At 36.4% G+C, this 12,468-nt stretch overlaps 1 protein-coding gene across 1 annotated transcript in view; it reads left to right on the top strand.

The window, feature by feature from the left end:
* Positions 1-5,104: 5,104 nt before the first annotated feature.
* Positions 5,105-12,468, top strand: part of LOC106883843 (calmodulin-alpha) — a 191,059-nt gene continuing 183,695 nt past the window's right edge. The window contains exon 1 of the mRNA XM_052971897.2: positions 5,105-5,681. Coding sequence (XP_052827857.1) covers positions 5,679-5,681 — 3 coding nt within the window. The 5' untranslated portion in view covers positions 5,105-5,678. The remainder of the gene's footprint in view (positions 5,682-12,468) is intronic.

The following is a 12,468-nucleotide window of genomic DNA, read 5'->3' as shown; positions in this document are numbered from 1 at the left end:
ACAGATTTTTATCGTTACAACTCCTGATTCCGACATTTCATATTATTGTGTACCTAATCAATCTTAACCGTTATATGATCATAAGACAGTAGATTTGACTCCAAGCCAAGCTGCCCATTGAGCTCTTGAGCAATGCGTTTCTTTTCATGTTATTCCAGGCGATGCAGCTCAATTTGAGCACCAGCTTAATTCTAGTCCACCATTTTTAAAATCCATTTTGCTGTAGATACTGGTTATTTCGCTGGATCAAAGATAGGCGGACAGAAAAAGGGTGTCTACCTCTGCTCGTTACTACGGAGGCCCCTAAAGCAATTAATAAAAGCATAGTATGTTACTTAGACATACTCCTTCTGGAGTGATGGTTGTAGTCATGGTGACCAACCCAATACGTCTAACAAATCCAACGGTCAAATTACAAGTAAGTATTATTACCAAACCATGTTACCTAGCCCTGTCACTAATTAAACCTTACTGTTAACCTGACACCGGCCCTTACCAGTATGCCCAAGTAATAACTAAACTTTTGCTACTAACATCAACTAACATCAACATTGAACGGGGTAACTTCTAGGTCAGAGGTTCTCAACCGGAGGTTCATCTGAACCTTGAGGGTACCTATAAGATTTTTTTTTTGTTATCATTTATGTATGCTTCTACAATGCATAAAATATTTTGACATTTTTTAAAATACAATTCCAAACATTTAATTAAAAAACTATAATAGGATTTTTTTTTTTAAATACGGAGGTATATGAGGATCCACTCGAATAAAATAGGAATCAAAGGGTTTATAGATATAAAATGTTTGATAAAGACTGCTCTAGGTGGACGCTATATTTACTAGAAATAACAACCTAATCTTCCCTGAAATCATATCCTACAGCTAAAAAATATTAAAAAAAAAATACGAGCTATTGTAGTCCTTGATATATAGTGTCAGAATGGTCGCGCATGAGATGCTTTTCGTCACAGGTTCGCTCAAACAACAACAACAACCACAACAATAACATAAGTAGTAGCCGCACCAGCGATAGCAGCAGGGGCAGTAACAATAATATCCATTTTGTCAAACATAATTCCTAACATTGTTATACTAACACGAACGCTTTTTTTTATCGTTAAAGTAGGCGCAGGAGTGGCTGTGTGGTAAGTAGCTTGCTTACCAACCACATGGTTCCGGGTTCGGTCCCACTGCGTGGCACCTTGGGCAAGTGTCTTCTACTATAGCTTCGGGTCGACAAAAGCCTTGTGAGTGGATTTGGTAGACGGAAACTGAAAGAAGCCCGACGTATATATGTATATGTATATATATATATATATATATATATATTTGTTTTGCAAGATTATTGGCTAAACTGGCAATATGACCATCCCCAAGTACAACAACATATATATATATATATATATATATATATATATATGCGTGTGTGTGTGTGTATGTGTGTGTTTGTGTGTCTGTGTTGGTCTCCCCAACATCACTTGACAACCGATGCTGGCGTGTTTACGTCCCCGTAACCTAGCGGTTCGGCAAAAGAGAACCGATAGAAAAAGTACTAGGCTTACAAAGAATAAGTCCTGGGGTCGATTTGTTCGACTAAAGGCGGTGCTCCAGCATGGCCGCAGTCAAATGACTGAAACAAGTAAAAGAGTAAAAGAGTAGGTATTGGTGTTACTGACTCAAGCGATCCTCAATATACGGGAGGTACTGAGATTAGCGGACCCCAGAAAGATATAGAATAGAGCTGAATAGATTTGAACTCAATATACAAAGGCTGGAAGCTAAATACAGTAAGGTGTTTCTTTTATCACTGTATCACTTCTGACAACCTCCATCATCCAGTCACACAGAAAAGTTAAGGAGGGAGCCACCACCTAGTCAATCTATTCGCTAGAAATAGCAGCCAAGTCTCTCTGAAATTACACTATACCGATTTAGAGAATAGATATGTTGGGTTACGCGGTTATCGGCTTACTCTATGCAGGTAAAAATCATGATGGTCACAGACGGACATTCTATTTTATCGCAGGTCTGCTCAAACAAGGCTGAAATAGGGTTGAAGAACGAAAGACATAGCCCTCACATTTTGTAAATATTGCAACACAACATATAGAGAAAGAGAGAGAGAGAGAGAGGATTGTGTGTGTGTGTGTGTGTGTGTGTGTGTGTGTGTGTGTGTGTGTGTGTTCGCGCGTGTGTGTGTGCCAGTATGTGCGTGCAGTGTGCAATGTTGATTGTAATATGAACGCAACGCTTGAAAACCATATGATACGGTGAGCCAATGAGAAGACCTCTATGTGGCAGCTGAAAATGCTAGAAATAACAGCCGATTTTTTTTTTCTTAAATCACATGCCTTACTGTCTTAGGAAAGGTGTGAGAAAAGGGGCTGTTGGAGAATGGGACGCAATGGTTATAGCTGCAATACTCTTCGATGACAAGTCTACTTTATCAGGGCTGAACTACAATCTAAACAACAACAATAACAACAACAGCAACAACAACAAAATTAACCGTAACAGCAACAATGATACGATGCAGTGTTACTACCACCGCCGTCACCACACGTGACCCCTTCCACCAACACCACTACCACGTCCATTCACTGCACCACTCGCTACTACTACTACTACTACTGTCATTTATACCACGCCAACATTACCATCAATGCCACTACCGCCTTTCCACATAACACCAGCCTCACCACCACCACCACCACCACCATCACCATCACCTCGAATACTACTACCATTACTACATTTTCCATGGACACTACTACTGCTATAAACACATGACACCACACTACTACTACAGCAACAACAACAACAACTACTACTATTACTACTACTACTATCACCGTACTATCTCTCCTCACTACCAACACTATCTTTACTGCAACCCACACTATAACCACCACCAGAACTACCGCGGCGTTTTTAATCACCTTTTCCCGAACGCTACCAGTGTTACCACGACCATCACCGCAAATTACACTACCATTATCACCACTACACCACCAACAGCACCAACACCACAACCACCACCTTTACCGCCACCAGGGCCGCGCTACACCACCGTACTGTTATTACTACTGCTACTCATACCGTTCCACCAGAACTACTACCAACACCTAGACCACAACAGTCATCAGCACTACTACCAATACTACAGCTAACCCACCACCACCACCACCACCACTACTGCTACTACTACAAACTACTACAGGTGCTGCTTCCCGTCGTTGCAGCTATTAGTATTGTTATAGTTGCTGCTGCTGCTGTTACTGCCAAAGTTTCTGCTGCAGTAGTTCATGTTGTTGTTGTTGTTGTTGCTGTTCTTTGCTACTATTCCTGCAGTTGCTGCTATCACCAAAATTTTGCGTAATGCCCCATCCCCCCCCCCCACCACCACAAATGCCGGCGTTGGAGCAAATAAAGGGAAAAAGCATCATCGCGTTGTTGTTATTATTGTTGTTATTATTATTATTGTTGTTTTTGTTTAGTATTATTTTCATTATTATTCTTATTGCAAATTCCAGCGAGGTCGACTCTGCCCCCCCCCCCGCCAACCTCGTTCTTTCGGGGTCGATGAAATAAGTATCATTTGAACACTAGGGGTGTCGATGTATTCGGTTCACGCATTCCCTACAAATTTTCAGACCCTTGTGCCTGTAGCAGAAAGGATTATTATTATTATTATTATTATCATTATTATTTATTATTATTATTATTATTATTATTATTATTATTATTATTATTATTATTATTATTATTATTATAAGGCAGAACCTTCACTGCGCCGGGGTAAAAACAAAAAAAAAAATCCTTGGCGGTGAGTTCAAATTCCGCCGAGGTCAACTTTACCTTTCATCCTTTCGAGGTCGATAAAATAAAGTACCAGTTAAGCCACGTGCCTATTGAGAGAAAGAAGTACTACTGTTGCTGGTGTTGTTGTTGTTGTTAGTAGTAGTAGTAGTAGTAGTAGTAGTAGTAGTAGTAGTAGATGAAGAAGTAGTAGTAGTAGTATTGCAGTAGTGGATGTAGTAATGTAGCATTGTTGTTATTCGTTACCGCTGCAGCAACAGCAGCAGTATTTATTGTTATTGTTGTGTTTGTTGTTATTGTTGTGTTTGTTGTTATTGTTGTGGTCGTCATCGTCGCGGACGTTGTTGTTGTTGTTGTTGTTGGTGGTGGTGGTGGTGTCGTCGTTACCTTTTATTTGAAAAGAAAAAAAAATTATTATTATTGTTGTTGTTGTTGTTCTTGATTCTACTATCATTGTTGTTACAACAGTTTGCTTTGCTTTTATTTATTTATTGTTGCAGCTATCATCATCATCATCATCATCATTATTATTATTATTATTATTATTATTATTATTATTAACTGTTGTCGTGATTATTGTTGCGGTATATGTTGTAATTATTACCGTTATTGTTTCTGCCTCTAGCAGACCATAATTCCACGGAATAGGCAATAACGACCAGTAAAACTACATACAAATTCATACCACTACTTGTTTTCTGACAGTATTGTGAGAATTGGTACAGCCAGCATACAGTAAACATACATACATACACACATAATACATACATACATATACACACGCACATACACACATACATATACACGCATACATATATACATATATATACATATATTTTATACATGTGCACCAGTACGGATAGGTGCGCAACACTATCCCTGACCAGTAAACTTGTGCGCACACTTAAAAGTGTCGCATATCACACACATATTTCTTCAGAATATCAAGAACATAAGACGCATACACACACGCACACACAGACACACACCAAAACACTCACATGCAGAAAGACGTATACGCATGCACAAGTGAAACTAGATAAACACGCGTGCGCGAAGCTGATATATTCTCATACACACTAACATTTTGGTTTATGCACAGATAGATAGCAAACAAAGGAACACACACACTGTAACACTCAAACCCTCTCTCTATCTCTCTCTCTCTCTCTCTCACTCTTCTTAACTCGTTCTCTCTCTCCTTTGTAAATCTCTCTGTTTCTCTCCTAAACACACAAACACGCACACACATACATACACGCATCTATATATTTATATAGCGACACTTCATCCACGTACATAGCATGCGATAAGGTTTTAGTTAGGCGAAGCACCTTGCGCAAAACCGAATTTGTTTTCACAGTTGGCGGCAAAATTTTCTCCCGTTCTGTAAACGAGTTGCATTACAACTGGTTCTTTTTTCATTTACCTAAATAATTTTACTGAATCAACAACTTTACCTTTCTTCACATACACATACAATAGTTCCTTTTGCGTAATTGAGAAAACAAATTTGTTTTACTTCTCACGGAAGGAGAATAATAAGTGACAGTGGAGAAAACGTCAACAATTTGATAATAATATATTGATAAAACTAGTCATACTTCAAAGCCGACCAATAGGAAAAGAGCCTGTCAGTTTTATCAGAATTTTTTTTTTACCTTCAATAGACGAAAGTAAGGCATTTGATATCAGCCGTGTTCGCTTTTGATTTATATAATAACCACTCACTAACAAAACTTAAACAAACACCACTGCGAACACTTTACTTACGAAGAGTTCATTTACCTCGGTTAACGCGGAAACCACATCGGTTAAATCACATTCGGCACCTAAAAGTACCAGAGGTCTTACGGAAATGGTAAGGGATTGCTTTCTATTATTCTCCTTTTTATTTAAAAGACAAAAAAAGAAAAAAAAAGAAAAGTGATCATATTTTTCGTTTTTTTTTTGTTTCCTTTTTAATTCTATACAAAAGAAAATTCATTCACAGACTAAAAATGAGGTTAGGCGTGGAAAAGGAAAACAAATAAGTAGACACATAAATGAAATATAAACATTTAAAGATCGGGAAATTTTATAGATAAAAAATAAATAAAAGAAAACTGTCGTGAACTTTAGTCATATTCGATCTATATTGTTGTCATTTTAACTACTTTTTCTGCAATAGTAGTATCGATAAAGTACTGACGTGTATTATTTAGCACGCTGAGTTAATATTACGTTTAAATCTGAACGTAACTGAGTTTGTTGTTTATCTGCTGGGGTTGATGAAATAAATACTAGTCAAGTTTTCGAGGTTGATGCCATCCACGAAAAAATTGCTAGCTTGGTGCCTAAATAAAAGAGCGATTATTATTATTATTTTTATTATTATTATTATTATTAATGATATTAATAATAATAAGGTGGCGAAATGGCAGAATCGTTAGCACGCCGGGCGAAATGCTTAGCGGTATTTCACCCGTCGCTACGTTCTGAGTTCAAATTCCGCTGAGGTCGACTTTGCCTTTCATCCTTTTAGGGCGGTAAAATAAGTACCAGTGAAGCACTGGGGTCGACATAATCGATTAGCCCCTCCTCCAAAATTTCAGGCCTTGTGCCTATAGTAGAAAGGATTATTATTATTGTTATTAGTATTATTATTAAGGCGGCGAGCTGGCAGAATCGTTAGCACGCCGGGCGAAATGTTTAGCGGCATTTCGTCCGTCTTTACGTAATGAGTTCAAATGCCGCCGAGGTGGCTTTTGCCTTTCACCCATTTCGGGCTCGATAAATTAAGTACGGGTGAAACACTGAGATGGATGTAATCGACTAATTTCTACCCCCAAAATTTCAGGCCTTGTGCCTTTAACAGAAAGGATTATTACTATTAATTACTGGAGGACTATTCAGCATTTGATATGGTTTCTTGGGTAAAAATAGTTTTTTTTATGCTACAAATGTTTTTGAGAAAAGCATGAACGTCACGCATTCTTATTCTCTATTCAGTTATATTTGCGGTCTTGTGCCTTAAATATTTTGCTTACTTTTATCTTATTTTCTTCCTCTCTCTTTTTTACAGTAGCTTTTATATGTAAAAGGTCACAAATTGTAAACTGCCCTTGTAATGTCCCCCTTCCCTGATGCCCTTGTGGCAAAAAAAAAAAAAGAAATTGTGAATCGAATAAAGGCGGTGAGCTGGCAGAATTATTTAGAACGTCAAAAAATAATGCTTTGCTGTATTTCTTCGGACCTACTAAGTTCTGAGTTCAAATTCCACCCAAGTCGACTTTGCTTTTCATCTGTTTGAAGTCAATAAAATAAGTACCAGTTGAGCAATGGGGTCGATAATATTGACATGTCTCCTCCTCTGAAAGTTACTGGCCTTGTGCCAAAATTAGAAAATAAAATTATTATAATTGTCGTTCATTAAAATAATGATTATAATTGTGCTTAACTGTATGCATATAGAAAAAAAACTTTTCGTTTGAATTCTGAGTTCAAATCAAAGTAAGGTTGGCAACAAGAACCAGTTAATTAATGTTGTGAGGTTGCTAGGCCTCGTGATTATTGCAAGAAATTATCGTGGCGGAGCTTTCTACATGATTCCATGTCCTTGTATTTAGTTTTCATAGCCTTATATTTACGTTATGCATGAACGTCTCAAAATCACTGCATATCCCTCTTAACGTAAGTCTGAGGATTTCTTTAAAACGATTCATGTGATCAAAACAAATTTTAGTGTTGTTATTGTGTTTACGCTATTTGATTTGAAGCGGGAATAAGTCCTCAACAAAGCGTTTGCAGTTTCTTCATACACTCACTGGCTACCGCAATACTATTCTTAGCAAATCATTTTCATTTCAAAATTAATCCAATCGCATTACCGAGGACTGTGCATTTGCATTCACCTGTGGTATGTTCTTGTCAAATAATGCCAAGTTATTCTCATCAAAGCTTTTATTTTAAAGTAATTACGGATTTCGTATGGTTAAAATCGACCGCTTATTATTTGTTTATTTTTCAAATGTTAAATTTAATGTCAGAAAAAGAAAAAAAATGTGTTGAAAATGAGAGATGACAAGTGTCTCCACTGACCATTCAGCTCGTGTTTTGCACATTAATTAATGTACATGTATGCTTTCTCAATCAAAGTGTTCATTTGCGTTGTATTTCTGAAGACAGACGCATAACTGCGGCTGCGTAAGTATTCATACATAACGAGAAGGCGGCAACCGGCACTTGTGCCATAGGATACAATATGTAGACAAGCAGAGATAAATTTCTGTCAAACAAATTTGCACTTCTCATTCGAAAGCTGTAAACGTTTAGAGAAGTCTCTAGACGCAAAGTAATCTACTTGCATTAACAGTCAAATCAAGTCGGAGAGAGAGCACCTACATGATCGCACGACATGCTAAAAATAAGAAACAAATTTCCCTCAATTCAAAGCCTACTTATTAAAGCTAACCTGCTACTTGTGTTCAAATGCTGCCGAGATCAACTTTGACTTTCTTCTCTCTATAGCCGATAGAAAAAAGTTAAGTACTGGAACCGTCTAAACCCCTTCTTTGAAAATTTCTAGCATTGTACCAAAGTCATAAACATTTAGGATGGTGAATCGACAGAATCGTTAGAGACTCGCAGAAAATGTCTTTCTCTTTATATTCTAGCAATGTACGTTCAGAGCTCAAATTCCGACGAGGTCAAAGTTAACCTCGGCGGGATTTGAACTCATCCGTCCGGGATCGATAACATAAAGTCCCATTTAAAAAGAGGGATTGATGAAATCGACTAATACGCTCCCCTCAAATTCGCTGACCTTGTGCTTAAATCGGAAACATTATTATTATTTTTTTTGGGAAAACGGTCTTGCAGTAATTAATTACAAGACTTTCTCGTTCCGAGTTCAAATCCTGTTGAAGTAAACATTGCCTTTCCGTACATAAGGGTCGATAAAATAAAGTATCAGTCAAAACTATTGGCCTTGTGCTGAATATAGAAAGAATGATTATTATTATGATTATTGGAAAAAATGGGGCAGTGTATGGAGAATTGTTGGAGAGTCATATATAATGCATTGCGGTATTAAATTAGAACACTTTTTGGTTCTGAGTTTAGCTCCCACCCGTTATATTAAATTGCTCCCTTTACCCAAAATTCAGATCAGAAGTCATAATACGAGTTCATCATCATCACTATTATTGGAAAAATGTATCGATGTAATAACTTGCAGTTTTTTTCGTTTAAACCTCCACCACTTACTCCCTCTTCTCCTTTAACATATCTGAACAACGATATACAATGTTACAGATTAATCCCTCGCCATTTCGCAGTTCACCAATCGCACTTTATTATTTAAGTGATTTCTCCATTGTGTTGTTTTGCATTTATAATAAAATAAATATACACAAATTATAAAATTAATAAAAAAAAAGTTATACAGTGCAGTACTGTTTCTACTTCACTGATTTACACCTATCGTGGTGGGTTTTGGAACGTAACATCCGCGATAATCGAGGGATTACTGTATGTAGGAAGAGCAAAATAAAGGGCGCCAGGGGTTTCCATTCCTAGGGGCAACTTGATGCAGACTGAACATTCATTTGTACAAACACTGAGTAACATGTGTGTGTGTGTGTGTGTGTGTGTGTGTGTGTGTGTGAGAGAGAGTGGTACAAAGACACGATAGGTATTAACAAAATACTATTTCAGCAAACACACGGTAACTCTATAATTCCCGATGCATTATTAATGACTGTGTGTCCCCCACCCACCACCACCATCATCACATTCACTCAACTCCTCTCATTCTCATTCCTTGTCTTTCTCTCTCTCTCTCTCTCTCTCACTTTCTCTCTGTTTTTCTCTCGTTTTCTCTCTTACTCACTCATACACTCCCCCTTTCAATTCATCCATCTCTCCTTATACTCCGTCTCGTCAATTTTCTTCTTTAATTCAGGACAATGTAATGTCAGTAATATTTATAACAGCATCAGCTTGACAGGGTTTAGAAATCATATGCTTCTCTCTCTTTGCTTTTATCTCTCGCCCTCGACTCTCACTCACTCTCTCTCTCTTTCACACTACTCACACACACACACACACACACACACACACACACACACACACATACATACATACATACATACATATATATATATATATATATATATATATATATATATATATATATATATATATATATATATATATATATATATATATATAAGTATTTAGCAGAAGCAAGAGAGTAACTCTAGGGCCAAAAGTTTCGTACCTTGGTGCTTATCAAACTTATCCTAAATATTAATAAAAATATATTCACTCATGTTTCGAGTTCTGTTTTTTTCCGTTTGCATCGCCATGCCTGTGTGTGTGTGTGTGTGAATGCATTTGGTGATGCAGATAGGAAAAATAGATCCCAAATGATGAGTATATATATATATATATATTTATTTATTTATTTATTTATTAATTATTGATAATTGGTATGCTCTCAGAACTTGAGTCACTCTCTAACATTTTGGTAATTGACAATATTAATAATAATAATAATGATAATAATAATCATAAATAGATACACACACACATGCGCGTGTGTGGTATATTTAACACATGACTAGGTTCGTGTTTAATCGCCACTGTCACTACTTAATTCAAAGGATATGACCGAGAAGGACTGACAAGATTAATGGAAGTACGAATATTATTTTTGTTACAAGCATAACATATACGACTAAAAGAATCAACTAAAAGGAAAATATTTTATAAAAACCACGAATAAAAATATCTAACTCAAACACAGTCGTGTTTTTAATATAAGTTTGAAAGAGAAGCTTTCTCAATGTATATCTATGACTATCAAGCTAACTTCCCACACACACATAAACACACACACACACACACACACACACACACACACACACTCACACACACACACACACACACACACACACACTGTCAAATCAGAAACAAGAGACTGAATCAAATAGAAATAAATGTCCAAGATACATTCACATTGTTAGACTGACAGTCGCTATCTCTGTCGCTCTCTATACGTACGTACATGCGCACACGCACGCACACACACACACATATATATATATATATATGCACAGAATGATAGAAGCACGCAGAAACATGCGTTACAGTGCAGTTTGAAACAATGTTGTTTTTTTTTTAATTCATAAGTAACTGAGAATGAAAAGAGAAAACGAAGAAATAAGCAACAGAAAATTTTTTTTTAATTAACTTCCTTCAAAGGGATTCGAAACATGTACTGCTTCATATGTGCGAGCCTTATTCGTCTATCTCCCATAAATGTTATCTTTATATATCACAACGTCTCTCTCTAAATATGCACACGTTCAGACAAACCCTTGTATATATATTGTAAAAAGTATAGCACTGTAGATATTCTTTCCTACTCTAGACATAGGGCCCGAAATTTGGAGGGAGGAGGTCAGCCAATTAGATCGACCCCGAATGGATAAAAGGCAAAGTCGACTTCGGTGGAACAACAGGGCAGACATTGCCTAAACATACAAAATATATCGGAGACTACGAAGAATCAGTTAAATAGAACCAATACTTAAGCAGTGGTTTATAAATAAATATATCGAACGGCTGGAACGCGCGGTAACTAGGAAAAGAATTTGAAAATATGTCCACTTTCTGTGTGTGTGTGTGTGTGTGTGAGAGAGATAGAGAGAGATAGAGAGGGAGGTAGGGAGCATGCCGTACTTAATTCTTGCATAAATTCTGATGAGTTTCGCCGAATAGAAAAAATTTATTCACAAGTGAAAGTAGCACTAAGAAGCTCACACACACACACACGTGTGTGTGTTTGTATATATGTGTGTGTGCGTATGTACATACACAAGTTTACCTTACTATGCACGTATATATATTTATGTGTGAGGAGTGTGAATATGTATGTGTATAAATATGTTTGTCTGTGTATAAATATGTTTGTATGTGTATATATATGTTTGTATGTGTATATATATGTTTGTATGTGTATATATATGTTTGTATGTGTATATATATGTATGTATATATATATATATATATATATGCATGTATATATATATATGTGTACGTAAATATATATATACATATATATGTACGTATACATACATATCTATATATATGTATATATATGCGTGTATATATATTTATATATATGTATACACACACACACACACACACACACACACACACACACATATATATATGTATATATATATATATATATATATATATATATATAAAAAACTTTAAAGAATGTAGTTGTGTAAAGCCTGGACAACGTGAGAAGGTACAAAGTAAACTAAAGAAGGAAAGAAAAAAAACTCAGAAAAAAGTTGCCTTTTTAACTTGTGTTGCTATATTTCAGGGTGAAAACCTCTTCTTCAGGACATTCTGATGTGAGCAACAACCTTTTCCAACTACCGTTTCACCGAATGTCCTGAAGAAAAGGGTCTTCCTGTACCCTGAAATATAGAAATACAAGGTAAAACTGCAAATCTGTTCTGTCTGATTTTTTTGCTGTTTCATTCTGCACTTTACTTTGTACCTTCTCACATTGCTCCAGCTCTATACAATTATATTTTTTTTAAAGTTATACCTCACAATGCTTCACCAAGACTACCTCATATATA

The sequence above is a fragment of the Octopus bimaculoides genome, chromosome 11 (assembly GCF_046866305.1).
Source record: "Octopus bimaculoides isolate indiv1 chromosome 11, ASM4686630v1, whole genome shotgun sequence".
Classification (NCBI taxonomy): domain Eukaryota; kingdom Metazoa; phylum Mollusca; class Cephalopoda; order Octopoda; family Octopodidae; genus Octopus; species Octopus bimaculoides.
Note: the sequence above shows the minus strand (reverse complement) of the source record. Positions and strands in the feature narration are given on the sequence as shown.